This window comes from Dromaius novaehollandiae, chromosome 15 (assembly GCF_036370855.1).
Source record: "Dromaius novaehollandiae isolate bDroNov1 chromosome 15, bDroNov1.hap1, whole genome shotgun sequence".
Taxonomy (NCBI): domain Eukaryota; kingdom Metazoa; phylum Chordata; class Aves; order Casuariiformes; family Dromaiidae; genus Dromaius; species Dromaius novaehollandiae.
The window spans coordinates 5,315,834-5,338,340 of NC_088112.1; the positions used below are offsets into that span (position 1 = coordinate 5,315,834).

Here is a 22,507-nt window from a genome sequence, read left to right on the forward strand (position 1 = left end):
GTGGTTATTTCATCCCCACTGCAGGACTGGGTCAAAAGCTTTACATACCAGACTCTTAACTTCTCCATACAGAGATAGAAGCCACATGTCACCTCCATGAGGTGCATATTAAGAATCCAATAATGAAGTTGCAAAATAAATTAAAATGGGACAGGAGTGGATTTTCAGTTTGTTAATGAAAGATGATATGCATCTAACAGTTTACACTGAACCAGACAAAAAAATTGAAATGGGCTTTCACCAGTGGACAAATATGGACTCATATCTGCAAAAAAGACAGGTTCAGACTGGATGCAGAGAAAAACCTCTTCCTCGTGAGAACAGTGAAGCAGTGGAACAGGTTGCCCAGAAAGGTTATGCAGTCTGCATCCTTGAGGGTTTTCAAGACAAGACTGGATATAGCCTTGAGCATCCTCATCTGATCTGAGAGCTAACCCTGCTTCAAGTGGGAGGTTGGACTAGAGACTTCCTCAAGTCTGCTGCAACTTGATTTATCCTATGAGCCTGTACTGCAAAGATTCTTAACTAACGATAGCCTAGTGGTAGCTTGGTGCAGTACAAATGACCAATTGCTAATCCTCAGATATAGAAGATACAGCAGCTGGTTGCTGGCAATAACCAAGTGGCAGCATACAGCAAGAGATTTACAGGGACTGCTGGATCTTGAGTCTTAGGGAAATGGAGACAGACCTTCAGAATATTGTGAATGAAGATACATCTCTACATGCAACCTACGCATGCATACAGATACAGTTAGAGTACTGATTTTTTTGATGTTTGTCCTTTTTTCATCCACATCAGACTCAAACATCAAGGCTTGCTATACCAGAACTGATGACATCAATACCCCAAACTAAAATCTTAACTCTGAAGACACATGGGTGAAACATATTTCTTGTTGATCCAATCTCATAGCACTTGCACAACACCTGAAGAGAGGCAGGAAAAATTGCCTGACGTACACTTATCCTCTATTAAAATACCCATGCAGCAAGTAGTGAGGGGTATGAAGATTTCTATTTCTCTTTTTTTCTGATTCTACCTCATCCTCACCTTCCTTTTCAGGTTCTCTAACTGCATGCTAGATATGCTGAAGGAATAATTCATTATAATAAGGAGTAACATATAAGCTAGAAAATAATCCATCTTTCTCATAGTATTGTAGAGCCAACATGCAAACCCAAATGATAGGCAATAAAACAGATTTGCATACTGCACACACATCACTGTCATGTGCAAACAGTTACATCTAAATCTACACATCGCAAGATTTTGGATCACAAATATTCTCTGCTTTAAACGTGCTGTATATAAACTCCACTTTCCATAAAGATACATAACTATTAATCTAACATTCTGTGACAGGCACAATAACAACCAAAATTAATATAACATGAAAAACTGGTACATTTAGACACAAACATCCAACCTTTAACTGATCTGCAGTCACATTTGTAGAAATACAGACATTCCAAATGACAGTACTGGCAGCTGTTTCCTTACAGCTAAACTACCTTTCTTTAAAAGTCTATCACATTATCTATTAAAGCAACTTTCCACTTAAAAAATCACTAGGAACTTCTACATAATCACTTTAACAGGCCCCCCCAATAAGAGCAAAGTTCAAAGTGATGTTAAGTTACATGGCACCTCAGCCACCATCTCAACCATCCTTTCAAGATACTGCACACCTAGCAGAAATAGAAAAATTCTCTTTGGGTAGCTTTTAAAGTTAGAGGAAGCAACTGGATAATAAATCAAAATAAAAATCTATATTACAGAGCTTTATTTCTAAAGTAAAGAAAGAGACCAAACTGAGCAAACACATTATCCTGGGGAAATACTGTATTTTAGCTAAAGTACATTTTAAATTTGTACTTATATAGAAAAAAGTCAGGACTTCAAGGTAGGTATTATATTGTGTATATTAATAACAACTAAATTACATCTCACTTCTCATGCCAGTGACATCTGTATATATAAATTCTTTACCCATTTGACCAATAATTGGACAGTATGGAGAAAATCATGAGGTATAACTTTAATACCTTAAAAAGAAGTTAATGTTCATTGTCTGAAGCAATTTAAAATTCCTTCATGTCAGAGTTTCACAGGCCATTTAAAATTTTTCCTACCAGACTCTAATATGCAAACCTGCTGACTAAATCTCTCTCTCTCCCTCTCTCTCTCTCTCTCTCTCTCTCTCTCTCTCTCACACACACACACACACACACACACACACACACACACACACACACACAAAATAAAAGAAATAAATCTTATTCTTCTGCCCGAAGTCATTCCAAATTTCATAAACATGAAGAAAGCAGGGCTTCTTGTGTATACAAAATTTTCCTGTTTTACTTAGAGGACAGCTGAGACAGAATGTGCAATTGACTTCCCCTAGTTTTAAAAGCTAATTTCCGTACAAGCTTCATGACTCACAGTTATGCTTCCCATTATAAATTAAAAGAGCCCACATTTGATATGTGTAGATTCTATTAAAAGGACTTAACATATGCAGCTGATCAATTATTTACAGTGAGTTTTCAGATGTGAACAATATTGAAGCGCCAAACTATACGAAAATTCAAAGGTTGTTTAAATAGCCTTAGCTTTGTTACTCCCCCTGCCCCCTCCTTTTTTTTTTTTTTTTTTTAAAAAAAAAAAACCCTGCAATTGTAAATAACAGGGAAACTGTTCAGTATATTTCTATAAGCAAATCTTATTTACTGGGTTAATTATTTGAGTTAGATTACGCCATACAGCAGCAATTTGTGACTGGCTGCTAGATAAAAGCTTGTTATTTAAGGCAATAGAGAAGCCTTCCTTCGTTTTCTGTGTAGGAAAGAACTCAGATAATGCACTTCTAGAGCATTACTCAGAAACAAAATCAGTAGTCTTAGGGTAAGAAAAAGAGTTAGGTTCCTTAAAGTACCCACGAGTTAAAGACATCCCATATGAAGATGCAACTCCACGATGTTCTGACAAACAAATGCATCGAACTAATTGAAAAAGACTAGTATTTCCAAAAAATGAGCCTTAATCTCAGCCTGAGCCTACAGGTGCATAAACACAAACAAAACTGTCATCATGCCTTCTCATTTTATAAAGAGAGATAGTTATATTAAAGCTATTTCACTAGAAAGTTATATGACACATGAAATCCTCCTTTTATCTCAGGACAAAGAAAATTTTATTCAAGGGCTAATTATTGCTTATACTATTAAAGTATCACCACACAAGAAAATATATTTTAAGTACATGAAATGAAGAAGGTGCCCATTTGTGCATCAGAAACTTGCTGGCTAGAAAAAGGCAGGAGTAACTAGGAAAATCATAGAAAAGGTTAGAGCAATAGAGAAAAGAGCTCAAGTAAAAATTTCTGTTCTGGTATCTGCTGACTTGGATTCATCAAGCAAAACCCACCTCCCTAAAGAAAACAAGCCTGATACAGGTGAAGGGGGGTTGGGGGAGGAGCTTCAAGCTTAAGCACCACCTACTTTTTTGTTTGATAAGCAATGTAATAAGAAAGATTTCCAGCACAGAGATACACATTCTTTCTTAATGTTAAAGTCCATGATAAAGCAACTGTTCCACTGCTTGCCTTTCCCAGAACCTAGAATGCACTGAATAAAAAACAAACAAACAAACAAACAAACAAACAAAAAAACATGTTTTGTCCCAAACCGTATTGGGGCACATAAAACATGACCACCATAGCTTGAACAACTCAAATATATTTCATTAACATGTATCAAAAGAAACACATATTTCCTTATGAATTTATCAATCCCAAATTCCAACATGCCTTTTAGAGAGAAGTTTCCTGGCAGTATCTTCCTGAACACAGTCAGGTAGCTACATTCTGGTAAAAGATGAAGCACAGTTACATATAATTTTCTAATTTCACTATTCTCCTCATCTACCTCCAGGTGAATGAGATTTCCAGAAGATATCTAATGATTTCTTCTGTACCAGGTAAGTGAAATTCAAACACTATAAATGATTAATGCAATAATATCATTAGAAAAGACATTTGGGTCTCCTTAAGGAGAAAATACATAAATAAATAAATCACATGCAGGCTTCATTCCCAAGTGCCTCATACATGCAGCCAAAATGGTAATAAAGATTTAACATCACTTTTGTCTCCCTTAGGGAACACTGCTCTTGATTCCCTGGCATGCCTCTAGTCATATCCATCTGTCAGGATGGCCTCATGCCCACTTAAAAACTGGTATGCCAATTTAATAAGGACATAGGTGTCATCTGAAAACAGATTTAGAGCAAAGCTTTAAAAATAAAATCAGCAAACAACATCCTTTCAACAAGGAAAGACTTCTCGTGGCAGTCCGTGCACAATTAAAGCTCCATGTTTCCTCACAAAGGAGGACATCTGCTCACAACTGCAGGCATCTTTCTATTAAAAGCTTCCTCCTCATTACTCACTGCTTAACTCTTTGTTCTGAACACGACAGTGGTGGAGAAAAATCGTATGCATTTCAGTTGGTACATCTACGCTCAAATTTCAGTTTAGGTAAGGGCCACAGGAAGGGGAAATACCATAGGTGACCAAACTCTCTGCCACGCTTTGTGGCAGTGGAAGCCACAAATTTTCTTTGTCCCAGAATCTAGTTCGGACACAAGGAGGAGAACCACAACAGCTAATCGCACAGAGCCGGCCACTGCACCGAGGCTGACCGCTCAAAGCAAATGTCAGCAGGTGAGCTTACACACAGGACAGGCGTAGTGTGTTAACAGTCACAGCACACCACCAGCACCACACTTGGCACACTGCAGAATGCATCTACCTCCCAGCTAACAGGAGTATCTTCAAGTTTATCCACTCCTTGAACAGTGTAATATAGTACCATGAACTCAAAGGCAGCCACAGCAAGATCTAACACTACACCACTGCTGTCACAAAAACAACACCCCGAGCTTTCAGTCCCTTTTCCCACCTCTTTGGTTGCCATATGGTTTGCAAACTTGATAGTCTGTCAGCCTACAATGGATGCTAGTCAGCATGTCTATTCTGGCAGACTTAAAAGTTTGCCTTGTGTTTGGACATAGAAAATAGAATATGGATGATCTCCAACTAACATGTTTCCTCCACTTCTTTTAATATAGATACAGGATTTTTCTAAATTAAGTAATAGTTTCATATGAACATCTGTGACTTATTTGTTCTGTTTTCTACTTAAAGTAGCTGTAAACATTTGAGTTTCTGGATATGAACTTAGAATAAATTCACCATTAAAAAAAATCATTTGCATCTTAATTTCATGCTAATTTGATACAAATTTTCCCCCACACAGAAAGGGTTTTTTTGTTTGTTTTTTTGATCTTTTTTTACTATAACCAAAAACCTGCCACAATGGGTCAAGACTAACAAAAAGATACCTGTGGCACATACTCCTCCATAAACAGGAGAAACTAACAGCTTTTATTTACATGCATCACCACGAATGTATGCAGATACCTTAACACATGCATATACCATCCCTACGCATATCAAACTCCTGCAGGAATAAAACTCAAAGTGACTAAAGGATTTGAGAAGGAATGCTTTAAAGATAATGTACTCCTAAAAACACTCCTACGTATCATAAAGGGAGGAAGAAATAAAAACAATACTCAAAAGTATGTTGCTTAGATGATTTTTTTTTTTAAGCTAAGTACAAAATTCAAGAATGAATCCACGCAAAAGACTTGACCTGTATTTCAATCTAGAGCCAATTTTTATGAACAGTGGCCATTTTCAGTTTTCCAGTAGTTAAAAACAGGAGAGTCAAATGCAGTAACAAACTCCTACATTCAAACACTTAAATTTTGGGAAGTTGTGCTGAGCACAAAGCAGGAAAACAATGACAGAAAATGAAAAATAAAAGTTAGGCTGAAAGAGCTCATATCACTACCAGCACAACCTAAGATTTGAATAACAGTTAAAACTAGTTAAAATAATAACAATTAAATGGCAAAAGGCTTAATCAGAAATTACCAGTATTCCTTTTACTATTTTTCAACCAACCTATCTTAAAAGTTTTGAAGGCAAAAGTAACATACTTCCAAATTTTTAATTGGGCTACACAAAAGAAAGAACACAGACATGATTCTAATCGTTCTCTGTCACTTTTACTCTGATTATTTCCGTTGGTTGATCCTGACTTGCGCTTTTCTGAAATCACAACATGCACTTACAGTCTGGATGCTTAAAAGAAAAAAAGATCAAAGGGTATATATTCCTTGTGCAACTTAGGTATTATACAGTTTCTGCAAGACAAACCTGCATTTCCTGATATATCGTACCCCATATGTAATATTCAAATCTTTAGGAAGAAGGATTCAAAAGACATGAAAGTATAAGTCATTATGTTCCCATTTTCTCAGAAAGAAAAGCTTAGTAAAGTACCTCCTGGGACAATCTTACATTGCTAGGGCTCTACTGTATGAAGATGTAGTGCTACAAAACCTGTTTGCATTCAGTTCAGGTCACATTACACAAGGCAATGCCTTCTCCTCGTACTTGCCAAGCACCCCAACACAGTGTCATTAGTTTGTTGTTAGAAGCACACGCAAATATGTCAATGTGCCAATAGATACTTGTTATACAAGGCCTCTGATCTACACGTGGTGATACAGGAATTAATGCCTCTGCCATTAGTACTACATGCGACTTAGCTGTTGCACTATTGATCATGTTAATCTCCATTAATTTACAATTTTTTTTTATTAGTAGTGATGTAACTTATCTTTCATACAACTGTCAGATCTACCTATCTGTATTAAACCCAATGCTGACTAGCAGCTACTGAAACATATTACACTTACCACATTTTTCAAGGACTAAGCAAGAACCTAAATCATTATTATACTATGCCCTGTACATATGCATAACTTGGGTTCTGGCTGCCAATTAAAATTACAGGCAGAGAAATGTGGTGCACTACAGATTTCATAGTTTACTTATTTATTTCAAGTTACTGTGGCTGCTTAAATTTAATATTACAGTATTTAAGATCATAATCTGATTTCAGAGATGCCATAATTAACAACACATACAACATTGTTAGCATGGGACCAGTCAATTGACAATTTTCCTCAGCTGCATCTCAAAAGTTAAGCAAATATTTACATGTGCTTTGTTTATTAAAGGATGAATCTCAGACCTGATTTTTATCTTTGCTCTCCTAGATCGCCAACACAAGAAGTTTCAGGGGGTTTCAAGCAGTAAAGGGAAAGAATCAACATATTCTATTAATACCAAAACTCAGTAACTTGCAGAAATTTCCTTTGTCTTGAGCTGCTGTCATACATATAACTTTCACATAAATACACCAATATTACATCAGTGTAATTATGAATATACAGAAGCACATACCTTGTTTAAACAATACTATAATAGAAGGAGCTTTGCAACAAAACAAACAAACAAACAAGCCCACTTCAGTCTCATCATTTCTTCTGGCATTCTGGCAAATTAACCCCTAGTGTTAACATATGCCTTTTGCATATGTTCTTGCAGAAATCAGCAAGTGGTTTGCATATGCTGAGCATGTAGTAGCTATGTCTACAGCCACAGCGAGCAGAGGCCCTAGATTTAGAGCCAAGAGACTGAAGCTCTATTCCCACCCCTGCCAGTGACCATCTGTGTGACCTACTTAGAGTTTATATTCCTTGGAGCAGCTTGTCTCCCTGTGTTCTGCTACAGCACAATCAAAATCCTAATCAGGACTGGACTTCCAGAGAGTACTAAGGCAAAAGTGACAATGTGAATACACACTTCATATAACTGCTTTAAAGCATTTATTAAATGCTTTTATTTTCAAGCATTTCATATTCATTTCATACCCATAAACAGTCCTCCTAAGGCCAACTGCTTTATAAATGTCAACATAATTATGTCAGTGAATATTCCATTGACAGCTTAAAATAAAAATCATTGTTCCAAACACTGTAAACTCAGAAATACTGACTCCAACAAAAAACAAACAAAAAAAACAAAAAAAACCCCACACATGTAATTTAAAAAGTATGTCCAAATCCAATGATCTCTCTCAAAAAAAGAAACAGCTAGGGAATTTTGGCAATAGGTTTCCTAAAAAGCAACAATGCATCAAAAGTAGCTTTACACAGAAACTATACAATTCTAACAAAACTCTCCTTGGAAACCCTGGCAGGTCAAACAGGGAATTTCAAGTGAAAGAAGAAGCCATTACATCCAACTATGCAAAGGGAAAGATACTTGACAGGAGACCCATTCCCTGCATCACAGGTAAGACTCTGAAATCCAGTCAGGGGTACTTACACAGACAAGATCCATTTCCCCCCCCTCCCCCCCCCCACAATATTTTTAAAATATGAATTGTTTCCAAGGGTCTAGAAAGAAAGTATCAGAAATGAAATTAAAGATAAACATTTCATTTTCTGATTTAAAAAAAACATTTGAAGACACAGTCTGGATATATATCTGTCCATGTGCTCACACATCATGCAAGAATGTTCCTAGACTTTACAGCAAAACTCCACAAGCAGCTGAAAGCATCAATCTTCCTTGGGACAGATACGTTCAGCTACTGAAACATCTGAACCACCACACCTCTCTTAGCAGTAAGATAATTACAGAGTGGGAACAAGAAATCAATGCCTCACCAAAAAACTGTCAGTGAAATCTAAAGGCTTGTAGAACTGCTGTAACATTGTGGGGCTTTTGAGGATCAGTTACTGTGGCACTAACTGCACATCCTAGTTGATAAAAGCACTCTGTTCTAAGATACCTACACTGAAACCTTTTGAATGCCTGGAACTAGATACCAGAAAATCCAGTTTAACCTCAGAGCTTATCAGCTTCCAACTTCAGGTTCACATGTAATTTATTTAATAAAACCAACAGTGTTTTTTTTTTCTTAAACGCATTGTCAGTTGCGTTCCCCCAATGCTACTTCCTTAGAAAATGCAACATCAATTGGTGAAGGAAGAGAAATACCAACATACGAAATCTAATTATATTATAAAGAATATAGGCAATACCATTCGGAATGGAAATAAATGAACTGAACTGGAACTCTAATGAACTGCATGGAAAGAGACTAAACACTAGAGCCTGGAGGAAAAATGGATAATCTGAAACACACACAAATTAATAGACTCCATCGTAATAGACAATGTAGTTAAGTGTATTTCATATTTATGACAGAAACCTATTGCCTGCTCTAGATAAATGCGAACTTCAGTTAATGATACTGCTGACAATCTTACCTTAATTATCATGCTGCATCCTGTTTTGTGCTTACATTCTCATAAAAATCTTTCCGTCTCATTGCTTGGAGTAACAAATTGGGCATTGTGTCTAAACCCTATAAACACAGTTGGTTTTCTACAGAATTAATTTTAGAATCATTTTTATTTAATGTATAGCGCTAAAAGGTGGCTTTCGGGGTTTTCCTTCTTTTCTTAAATCATGGCAACGTACAAGGTAAAGGACTTGTTTCCCGTTTACTCTGCACAGCATTACAACAGCACAGTACAAAACCTTTTTCATACTACTACAATATCAGAGAAACATAATTGCGTATCAGCGTTTTCACATTTTCCAGTACCTGCAAATAAACATTTTATACATTTTTCCTATATCAATTACAATTTGCTGGCTAACTCCAAGTAATCTGAAAGCAAAAATAAATGGAAATAGCTGTAAAAATATCACATAGATCTAAGAACTCCTTGCATTTATTTGAAGACTGATTTTCTGCCATTAGAAACATTAGGATGTGGTGGGTACAAGGGAAGTTAAGATCCTCACCCAAAAGAGAAACTATGAATAAATGTCATACCCAAGACACCTAGACACCACCAGGTTTGCAATTTGGAAACAGTAATGCTGTTTGCTGGCTGATGTGAGTGTCAGAGGGATGACTACTTCTTCAGTGCTAGGTCTGGTGAAAAGGAAGTGTCTACCAGCCCCCACTCGGTTGCACTGAGCATGGAGAAAAAATTATGCACAAGCTAAAAGTGCATCACAGAGCAGAGAAACTGTCAGGTTCATATATGTATAAAAACTTACAACTCTTTACACTCATGGCAAGAAGCAGTTTTATCTTCTATGCCACTTCATCAAAACACTGAAATACAAAATATTTAAGAGATTACTCTCTAATTAGCAAGATAATGACTTACGCTGTGTATATTTTGGCTTTATTTTAAAAATAATATGGTAGTACATGGTCCAAACTAAGGCTGAGCACTGTGTGCACTGCATGATAGGTGAAGGATCAGGAATTAAAAAGTGATAATGTTCCTGATCTGCAGACTATACTTCAAACTTTCCTTAGTGGGCAGACTGAAACAGGAGCAAGAGCAAAAGAGCAGTGGGAGGTAATAAGGTAACAACAATGCAAAGGAGAGGGAGTATTGTGTAACCAATTTTTTAATAGAATAGAAATGGCTAATTTATCAAGTAACACATCTAACGTAGTGTTTCATGTGTTAAAAAAGCTGTGTTAAATAAACATGAATACATGTTTATGCTGCATTAACAATAGTAATTAAGGTGATACTGTAAGATTTGTCACCTTTTACTTACTACCATGTTTTTTCAGTACATACTTCTACAAGCTTTGGGGGTGGACTTTTTTTTTTTTTTTAAACACATTTCTACAAACCTGGTTGTAAATAATTCACTGAAAATTCATCTTGATTTGTATGTTCTATTTCCTTATGGTGCTTTTTTTATGCAATTCCTATTTACTAACAACAGATAATAAGTTCCTGCTACAGATTTGAGGATTTGAAATGAACAAAATGTAGTATTTCAGTCTAGACATTAATTAGATGTCTTTATATTTTGACAGGCATCATTTTAAAAAGTTACTGCATTATATGAAATTTGACTGTACCCATCATTTTCAGGACTGTTTTGAAACTGACATGGCTGAGATCAGCTAATAGAAACACGTTTTGGAGAAGGCACATCCGCTTGATTTCTCTATGTTTTGGGGAATCGCTGCTTCAAAAAAATTATCTTTTACTTTAAACTAGTAAGTGAAAAACCATCCCCAGGCTCCTTTGAAAACAGTAATTCCTAGGTATTATCCAGTAATCTAAATATAACAGTAAACTCATTTTATGGTAATTATATATGCAAGACCTACCTTAATATGTACAGATAATAGCTTGCCTCTATGCTTACCAATTGCACACACATTCACTGTCAACTATTAGAGCAAGTCTGGATCACAATGACCCATTCAGATATTAAAGATTTTTATGACTTTACAGGAATACATACACTTTTAAAATCTGTTAACATGACTTACTGACAGGAAAAATGCTGTAATTTTAAAACTGAATTACACATATTTTATTCATTCTATGCACAAATGACTATTCTAGTGTTTCAAAAACCCTTAGTAATTTTTTGAAAAGCAAAATACAGGGCAGATCAACAACCAGTCATCCATGTTTACACACAAAGAAAACCACACTTTGAAATTAGACTGCTACAAATACACTGCTTTCTCTCCATGTATATATTTAATCCAGGACAGAAAACCTGCCACTCAGGCTACAGCTTCTCTCTTTATCCTATGGTTATTGCTTATGACTATTATTGATGAAAGTTTCTTTTTATTTCTTTTTTTTTTTTTTTTTTTTTTTTTTTTTTTAACTCAATTATTAGTGCTGACCCACTTGTTGAATCACTGGATAGCACTACTGAGAAAAATACCTGACTTTCTGTTCACACAGTTTAACATTAGCTATGTCAAAAATCTTTTCTGATAGCACTTCCCAGAACACAGAATCCTTTTCCATTCAAAAAAACACAAAAAACCCAGCTATTTCAAATGTTTACAGTTATGTTAATTTCAGTCAAGATAGACAATTGGTAATACTTTTGATTAAGTTATATCTGCCAAAGTTAGGAAATACAGAACTGCTCACAATATCAGTGCACACAAAGCAACATTTCTAGGAATTGCTACTAGAGGTGAAGAACTAAGGAAATATGTGTATGTATTTTTTAAACAAAAAAGTGTATTTGCAAAAATTCAATTTTTCCTATTTAGAAGTCCACATTCTTGAGAAAGCTAATTAACCATTCTCAAATTTCCTTTTCTCAAATGTACATTCTGCTTTTTGTCCAGATTTAATGCAATAGAAATTGAATTTCCATATTGGTAAATACATCCTTGACTTCTCACACATCACCTATGTTCAGGGAGAAGAAAAAGCTAACCAAGAGAATGTCTGACTTACAAATCACGATGTCCCAAAGGTGGTTCCAGTAGAAAACCTGCAGTTAAAAGCTATATGAATATAACAACTATGAAGTTTATGAAATACATGGCACTGCACTGGCTCATAAAAAGATTCAGTAAATGAAGTATTCAAAAAAATCTCATGGCTTTTGTACTATTTAGGAATCTTGTGGGATGGGTCTTCAACCAAAACAGGAAAGTGAAGATTTCTAAAGGCAGTACAGAAAGGTGAAAAAAACTATGGTATCTGTAGAAAAGCAGAGGAGCAGCATACTGGCCAGACAGTCCATATGGGAACAACTGATATCACTGCCTTTCAGATACAACATGGACTTGGTAGAGGGTTTTTTTTGGGGGGGGGGGGCAGGGGGGAGGGAGGAGTGGGAAGGAGGAGAAATCTGGGGGGTTTTGTTTGTTTTTTAACCCCCCTCTACTGCTTAGTATCTGAGACAACGTAGAGAGATGTGTGTTTACTGTCCATCCTTATTCTGTGGAAGCGTGCAGCAAATAAAGGAATTCAAAAAGCTAACTTTGTCTTGATGATAATGCTTAAAAAAAAGCAAAAAAAAAAAAGCAAGAACTGTTTCTTTCCACAAAGTAGGGAATTTTCAGGAAGTTTTCTATGAGCGATAGAAAAAATCGCTGTATATCAAGAGATAAGAGGGAACAGAAGATCAACTTAAACAGTCCTAACTGCTTTGTTTTTTGTCAAATATTTGAAGTTAGCAAAAATTTCACAAATTTAAGAATAAATGAACCCACTATCTACTCCTCTGGAAACATTTAAAAATGTATTATCTGGTCAGCAGCATACAAAAGCACCACTTACTGTTTTGAAGCAAGCTCCTAAGAATTAGAAATCTTTTCAGCAAAATTTTTTTTATTACTACCCTAAAATTTTCAAACAGAAAATTTATATCCTTTTTGTAACTCATGACATGTTCTATGGTAGACATTTTTTATGATATACCACCTGTATATTTCAAGACTTCAGACAAACTGTATTTACAAAGAAACAGCAATCTATTCTTACTATTTATTTGCAAACAGTAAGACCTTTACAGAATATTTTGCATTAACAGACTGTAGCTAAAAGCAAAGGCCTGTTAAACCCCTAAAACTAGAACCACACCAGCAGACTTTAACATTAGCTTGTTTTGAAACCAAACATAAGCATACTAGTCCACATAAACATGTAGGCTTTTCTGTACCTTGTGGCCCAGTAAAACTAGTACTGCCATTACTAGCAACAGGCCTCAAGCTAACCATGCCTTACACTACCTGTGTTTCACCTAAGCCCTCTCCTTTTAGACTTGTCAACAACTTATTCTGAGACAGCCAAGCATCAGAATAAAGCACATGCCAGGGCCTTGGAAAGTAAACCCCCGCCTCCCCCAGCAAGGCTCTTGTAGCACACAGCCCAGGAGCAGAGACCAGAGGCTGGAAATGGTCCAGAAACAATAGATCTCAAAGGGGAGGGGGAGCGGAGGGAGGAAGTCAGTACTTCAGTTCTGGCTTCCCCTTGTCAAAGGGCTCTCAGCAATTAAGAGCATCAAGGACCTTCAGTGCCAGCTACACAGTATCAGCTCTTTGGTATTACATATTCACAGCTACTTTAAGATAACATTGTTAAGGAGACTAACTGTTTGAATACATAATGATAATGGCTAATCATGTGCAAGAACTAACCATTTGCCTGAAATATGTTCCTATGCGCATCAGTCCAATAGAGTTGTGTTTTGAAGTTTAAAACCAACCATTTAGTCTTCTAAACACTCCCACTACAGTGATCTCTAATTCCCTAATCAATATAAATATGCACATATATATTCATTTACAACAAGACACTGCTGCTGCTTCATTAACATCTGCAATAGCTGAAAATGAAGCTGCTTTAAAAGGCTTATTTGATGATTTCATACTGTGGAGAGTTGTCAAGTAACATGTTCCACAGACTTTATAGTAAATTCTAAAGCTATGCTTAGAATAGGATTATTCACATAGCCTTCAAATAAATATATCCAAAGTAGGCACAATAAGTACATGAGAAGTTTATTGTGGCTTAGATAAAGCAAGAAAAAAAAACCCCACACCTGCAAGTCCCTCTTCCCTCCCCTTACCAGCCATTGGTTCAATACTTCAGCTAGCAACAATTCTACAGTGATTGCCCAAGACAGAATAAACACAGAACAGAGCTTTCGTTTTTTATGAAACGGTGACCTAGACCAAGGGACTCCCATAGCATACAAAATTCTTAAAATTTGCAGGATGGCTGGATTCCCCAGAGCCAGGGGAGAGCTCAACCAAACACATCTTTTCAGCTGCCAGATTTCCAAGGTGAAATAATACAACGCACTCCCAGCTTGTGATGTCAACAGGAAGGACAGTACTGAAAAGTGGAGTAACAAACATTTCACACCGAAGTAGATAATTGTGCCTTCCCACACAAGAACATATTCTTCAACAGTGAGCTAAGAAAAAGATTATCCTTCAACACAATCAGATAAAAGCTGTATGTTCTTGTACAGTGGGATACCATTTCACAACTAAGAAACAAGAGCAGCATCTTTAGACAAACTGCAAACTTGGAGAAAGGATACACAAATAGCACACAGGCTGATGATAAAAGCATAATATAAACAAAGTAAACAACAGAAAAAATGACCTAGGATGCTCTAATAACCAAAGGCTGACACGTAGGAAGAGAACTGTAAATTGCATAAAGATGATGCTTGTTATTAGGTACTGCAACAACCTAGGCCAACGGTTTAACCAAAGTCTACTTTCCTCCTCGATTCTCTCCTTATCTCCCTATACTACTTTCTTCCTTCCACCCCAACACCCTCTTTGCATTAGCTGAACAAGTCTGAGCACAGGATTTTCTCACACATCTAGCCACTGTCACCTACAGTCTGTTTGCTGTACATTTCCAGTTTTACCAATCCAGTTCAAGCAAAAAAAGCCATATCCCCAGGAGATTCCAGACTCAAGGCTACTTGCTGGCACCAGCACGTCTATTATCTGAAAACAAGGAAGCAACTTCCTTATCCCTCAGAAAAATCACTGCAGCCAGGTGAAACTCTGGTTGACAACAAGCAATCAAATGCTTTGAAAGCATTAAATATTGGGGCTGTAACAGGGAAAAAAAACATCTTTTAGATGGCAACTACATGCCTAGACAACGCTCAAGGTGCCTGTATTACACTACTGCCCAGTGGCAGGAGACTGTCTCAGCAGGCTAACATTACTAGAACTTTCACTCTAAGAGACAGTTAACATGAGCTTACAGACCCAGAAAACTTCACATATTGGTTCGTTGCTATATTTGCCAAGAAAATATTTCCATGTCTCATGTGCTGTATGTATATGTTGAGATTACCACATTCAAGACCACTCTACCGAAACATCGCATCAGTATTATATACATGCTTATGATTGTCAAAAATGTTCCACCACAAAAGCATGAATTCATCCAATACAAGTTTTTGGTTTAACATCCATATACCATCCTCAAATTCATTACTTATACACTTGCGGAGCATTTAGTGAACAACTTTATTTGAAAACTACCAGTTCCAACTACTGGGTTGTCCTCCAAGCTCCAGTGCTTTAACAAGTACCTTAGAAACTTACCACAAGAAAAAAAAAACGCCCATGTTTCATAATCTCCCTAATAAATGTCTGCATATATGGTTTTACCCCATAGTAAATGCATTCAAGACAGACTATTCCTCTGGGGTAAATGAAGTACGCCACATCACCATTGAACAGGTACCACAAAGTAACAAAGAATGACTTTTCACCCTGTAGCAATTTGTTGAAGCAGATATACTTAAAGAGGATATTAAGGTGAGATGAATAGCTCTTCAGACATGCTCATCTGTCCCCAAGTACTATAAAGGGAATCTGAAATCACTAATTCAAATGCAGACATTAAACTTCAGCATTTAATATTACTTGATGCGAATCCTACTCTTAGTGGTAAATTTCAGTTTTCACTACTTAACTGAAGCCACACATTTCTAATCAAGTGCAAGACTGTAATGGTTCACATGCATCAATAAGGTGGTTGACCTAAATAATCACATCTAAACACACAAACTCCCAAAATTTCAAAAAAGAAGAGTCTGCTTAAAAGCAACAGTGCACACCAACTCGCAATGATTTTACTGCATCTATCTAAGCATTCAGCTGATCTTGAATTCTAATACTGTAGGATATGTTGTAAATGCCTAACTTACACTGGACATCTATGAACTCCCCAGCAAAAAAAGCAGTAGCCAAAATGGCACCATTGGATTGGAAGGTGAACACAGACACTTGGCTACAGTATAATAATCAAGGTAACTTACCTCACACAGCTTCACTATAAGGTCAAAAAATCACCATTACTACTACGTAAGTCCACTTCTGGTTTAACACTCTTCAAATTCATCTTCAGTTATCTGGCAGTGCATATTTAGCCACGTTAATACTGACCTCTTAAATGTCACATTGTTGCAGTCGATTCTCATGGTGTCATTGAAGATTTCAAGCCTTTGCATACAAACTTCTGTAATATACACCTTTTTTGCATCTCTTTGACATGAGAACAATTCTGAATGATCCCAAAATTTACTTAGACACAGCAACTAAAGCCATAAACAAAATTATTCTGTCATGACACTTTAAAATATTCTTAGTTCAGCAGCCTCAAGCATTGAAGTTCCGCACTGAGTGCTGCATGAGAGTCTACTGTATCCCTGTACCAACCTAGCAGGGCCCCAAGCCCAGCACTCTGAGGGGAGCTTGTGAGCTCAAGGTTACTAGAATTTTGACGCAATATATTTCAGAAGCGGTAATAACAACCACCAAATTCAGCATAATAATTTCCATGCAACCAGGAAGAAAGAAAAAAACCTCCATAACTGCACTGATACGAGCAGTAGGACCATACCCTCACTAGCTACATAAATTATGGGACAAATAAGGTTACAGTGCTGTCAACAGTAAGGGAAGGGTCAGAGACACGGTGAAGCAATGCTGACCACCTTTCCTTCTCTCAACTAACAGGGAATATGCCACACAACCATTATGTTGCTGGTGCACTAATATCATGAAGAACTACACTGCCTCACCCTTTTTACTGAAACTGCTAGCTCCTGCTATCAAGCAACTTGTTTTTACACATTTGTACAACACTCAGCACAGAGCCCTATTCCTGAAAAGTCCTAAACAATGTAGTTTAAAAAAACAAAACAAAGCAAAACCCTCTTTTCTCCTCTAGAGCACAGATAGATATCGAAGGAAGGAGCTAAATGTGTGATGTACACCAAAATGAGTAAGATACAAATTATACAACTGCGAAGCATGCAGATTACTGTATGTGCACTTATTTTGCTTCCGGATCTTTGTTCCTTATTATACGAGCTGATACACAAGCCAGCACAAATGCATTTCAATAAGATGAGCTCCTTAGAGGAAAAAATTATTAAACTATTGTTACACCACAGCAGTGCCAGCTCTGATTCTCTGACTTTGAAGAGTCTGAGACAGAATGATGAAAAGTTGAGTTTTACTTCCAGCAAAGGAAGTATTTGACTGGAGACTACTGTATCACTGTAAAAGCATAAAAGTTAGCAAAAGACAGATCAGAAAAAGTAATAACCACAGTACTATTAGAACTAGATTTACACAGCTGCTTTCAATCTCTGATTGTTCCTGCAGATAATAAGGCAGTGGGTTTACTGGAGATGAACCACAGCTTTCACTGCCTGGCAGTTTGGGCTGGCATCTTACATAGCTACAGCCTGCACAGAACATCACTACTGCTGCACAAAAAGCTGGTGATTATAGCTTGCGTTGAGTAGTTTCTTAGTGTTAATTCCAGTCAAGGTAACTGACTGAATTCTAGTAAGTTCAAGTGTTCAGGAGAGTGCATTATTTTAACCCAAAGGTCTTTCATATTTGTAAGAGAATATTTTTTTCTTCTGGTCTAAATGCTATTTGCCACAAGAAGCAGAGATAAAACTTAAGACAGATACTTCTGACCTTAGTGGCAGTGGGAACTGTAACTGCTAACACAATGATATATCAGATTGTACTTCTAAATACAGTAAACTATCCAAAAAAAATTTGTGAATACAAAATTATATCAGTTGGAAAATTAACTAGTTTCATCTGCTCTTAAGAGCTTGGAACAGTGGGTTGATTCTGCCAAGCTCTAATAAAAGCTGATTCCCCTAAAGGGCAGGGAGGCTGCATTGCAGCTGAACTATACTTCAGCTGCGCTCTCAGAATTTTCTCCTCTGCCCAGGCATAGACCTCATAATGAAACATAAGCTGCCTTCTCAAGGTTTCATTATATGTTCCTATTTGTTAAAGAATAGTGAATTGAAACTGTCTAGAGGTAGCCGCGTAGCACAACTTATATAAAACTTGCTTAGCATGAGGAGCTAAATTTGCTGAAGCCTTAGGCCGCACTTAGATATAGTAATGAACCTTTCCTTAGTTTAGTAAGAAAAGTGCCTCAGAGCTGGTTCAGGCCGGGAAGATAAGGAAGCCACAAGCAGTCTGCATTCCTATGTCGCCCACTCCGAAAGGGAAGACATCAAAACTTTGAAAATAAGACCAGTACAGGACATGAGGACCCTGGGAGACAACGGCAAGACCCAACAAGAAATGAAGGTACAACTGTCAGCAGAGACTGCAAGAATAAAGATAAGGGAAAAACAGTTTACCCAGGAACAACGATGAGATACAATGAGGAGCAGGAGACCCCAGACCTAAAAAATTACTATTGGTCTAACTACTGTGTGTGTGTGTGGGGGGGGGGGGGGGGGGGGGGACTGAAATTGAGAAAACTGTAATTGCCCAGGGATTTTTTTTGTTGGGGTCTCTCTTCAGAGGCACTCAGCTCGAGCTGTAATTACGGCATGCGCATGATTAAAATTTAATTATTTAATTTGCTTTGATTTGGCTCTGAACTTTTTCTGCAGGAACCTAGGGTCAGGCCCTGTTATGGTGGCTGACAAGCCTAATTTCCATAACACTATTTCACTATACAGCTTACAAATGGATTGAAAGGACACATACAGATCCATCTATCGAAGTACTGTATCATAGGAACTACACACAAAACTGCTTCTCTGGGACTCAGCTATTCTTGGTTCTAGTCTAGCAACCATGCTTTTGTCATTTTGCACTAGTCATTTTGCAGAAAGTGGTCAATCTTCTTCAGAAGCAGGACTTCCAAAATTCACTCTCTCTCAAACTTAGGTCTACTCAGTTTCAAACATGAATTACATCAAAGTCGATCAACATTTTCACACCTATTTAATTTAAATTCGAAAGACATTTTATATTTACCTTGTTTTTTAAAAAGGTTGCTGCGTACTATTTCCTTCATGGACTGCACTTTTTGCTTCTGTAGTTTCACTGGTGGAATGCAAGTGTAAAATTCATATAGTAGTTGGCTGCATATATAGGAAAAAAGGCACAAATAGAATACACATTAATTCATCGTATGTTAATACGAAAAATAGCAAGAGCAAAGGAATATATACATATAAATATTTAAGATTTAGATTTATTTCCTGTGTCACACTGACAAGAGATCAATAGCACATTTGAAAGATATCTTCAAAGACAAGCAAGAAGAAAATGCACCAGATTTTGGCCCATATTTGCAAATTTTTATTACTTCCCATTTCTTCCATACAATACCAAAATAGTATGTGGGGGACCATTAAGCTTATCTTCATCTGATAAGTAAATTAAGATTTATACTTTATACTTCTACTTACTTATAACTAAATTAAGATACTTATTTCAAACCATTAAAAACAAATTTGGCATCCTGGAATAGTGTTTACTCGAGGGGGGAAAAAAATGATACACTGCTCCACTTGCTAATTCCAGTCACTGAGTTAATGTATAAGGATTGAGCCTCAATACTAAATACTATCATTATACAAGTAAGATCAGTAAGAACTCCCTGTTAAAAACACATGCTCTGAATTCCATCACTGTCTTGATTAGTGTAAACTGGCATAGCTCTATCGACTTAAACTGATCAAAAATAATTTATTCTGGGTGAGAATCTGCATGGCATTGGAAACACCACCTGATACACCTAAGTGTTCAAAAGCAGCTTACCTCAGAAGCTTGGCATCAAAGACAGTTTCGACATCATGAAGAACTGATGGTATGTACTTCAAGGCAGCAACCTGAATTGATAAATAAACGGTGTAAATATTGTAGCTTTCTCTTTATATGCAGCATACATACATAATACAGAGCACACCATTGACATGTGCACAAACCAAGCCATGGTAAACTTGAACTTCTTCCTTCAGATTCAAAGTTTACACTTTAACAAATTTCATCATAGAGTCCTTGTCACAGAAGGGCTCCTATGCTGAGGATATGCAGAAGAACTTAAATACAATGGCATGAAGTGGTTCATATTCTCTCTGTAGACCAGAAAAGGGCTTCAAAACTGGCACAGAGTAAGAATGTCTTTATCATGCAAAAGCATAAAGCATTGATCGAAGTAGGAGCTCTTGGATATCCTGTGCATCAATTCTGTCCCAGAAATGTGCCATGCAGTAGGCAGAAGCAATAACTGCCACGTATCTACTCCACAAGATGCACTTTCTGGAGAAAGTGTCATCTCCATAGCCAGTCCTCTGCAGCTGAACTGCCTGAAGATAAATCTTACCCCATCCATTTCTTGAATGTATTTTGACAGTCTAATGGAATAAGAGAACACTAAAAGATGACAAGACTAATGAAAAAGACGCACATTACTATTCTCACACAGAGAAGAAAACTCAAGCAGGTAATCTTCAAGCTCAAAATTATCATCAACATTTAAGGCAAACATCCCTGAAGACATTAACTTGCACTACTCAGGGTCCGTAAAGTTCCTTTGTAGATTCAAAGCATGTAGCCTCTATAATAGCTTTTGAAAACATACATAGTGAAAAAGCCTAGAGTAAAACACAGAAATGTTTAACATGTTAAACATCCACTGGGCCATTATCTGCATTTTTCTTATCTTCTGGATATTAAGAACTTCCTACAAGGATTTTTATGTTGACAAGATGGCCTGTAATTATATCTTTTCACTAACAAGAATGTATTTCTTAAATACTTCACACAGCCAAAAGGATATGTCATACTTCTTGGCCAAAAGCAGTAATGAATTCAAGTTAAAAATACACATCATGGATTTAAAAATATTTCTGTTTAAGTTCTACATGATCTATCAAACAGGAGAACCTGGCCATATCAATACAGATGCAGAACAGGACATCAGTCTTATTTCTTCACCACCACCTGTTTCAATATCATGTACAGTAGGCTTTTTTCATAGAAACCATTTGAGGAATTCAAATCTGCACCTGGATGCAGTGCAATCATTCATTTTCAAGAAGAACATCAACTACGGATAGTTACTTCTCTAGAACAGATCAGATATCTTCCCCACCCTTATTTCAAGTGAAAACCAGAATGTCTTCTTGCCATATGCATTTGTGCCTATCTCAAAATCTCGCCATAGTATCAATTTTATGTTATTGTGCAAAAATCTTTGGCAAAAGCTATAGTTCATGATGGCAGCAGAGATTAACTAACTTAAGAAAAAGCTTTCCAATAATTACAGCAATTGCTTTTTCATGCTGCTATGAATTCAACCTTAGCAAAAAGAAAAAGGGCATAAAGTTATAGTTTGACTAACCTCTTCTTGGTCCAGATTATGAGAATTACAAAGGTAATAACAGTTTTATTTCATTATGCAATTTGAGGATGTAAAATTCCACTAATATTCTGCAGAGACCTGTTATGATAACACAAAGTCTTCCATTACTGATACAGCTCTACTTTATGTATTAGGCCTGTACCACCTGTAATTTACACCGGTCTCCTAAAAGGAATTGGAGCAAATCTCAAAAATATGGGTTTCATAGAGGCTTACTCTCTTTTATTCTAGGTATTACAGATTGATTCAGCACATGAATGCTGAAATTACATATTTTCTTTTCACCCAGAACAGTAGAGTTTATTGCTTGCCTCGCAATCAGGAGCAACTCTTGCTTTATGTCATTTGTTTGTATGAACTATAACAACACAGAATAGATCACACACTCAGCTTTACACTGGCAAATCATAAAACCAAAACAAATCTTAAAAAAAGCAAAAACAGAAGCATTTTTCCGCTAGACCCTGAAGTCCATAGATATTTAAACTGAACAGACTGAATTAAC

General features: G+C 36.7%; 1 protein-coding gene across 1 annotated transcript in view; it reads right to left on the minus strand.

The window, feature by feature from the left end:
- Positions 1 to 22,507, minus strand: part of DOCK2 (dedicator of cytokinesis 2) — a 226,577-nt gene that overhangs the window by 155,251 nt on the left and 48,819 nt on the right. The window contains exons 24-25 of the mRNA XM_026098443.2: positions 20,397 to 20,467; positions 19,608 to 19,714 (exon numbers count right to left, since the gene is read on the minus strand). Coding sequence (XP_025954228.1) covers positions 19,608 to 19,714; positions 20,397 to 20,467 — 178 coding nt within the window. The remainder of the gene's footprint in view (positions 1 to 19,607; positions 19,715 to 20,396; positions 20,468 to 22,507) is intronic.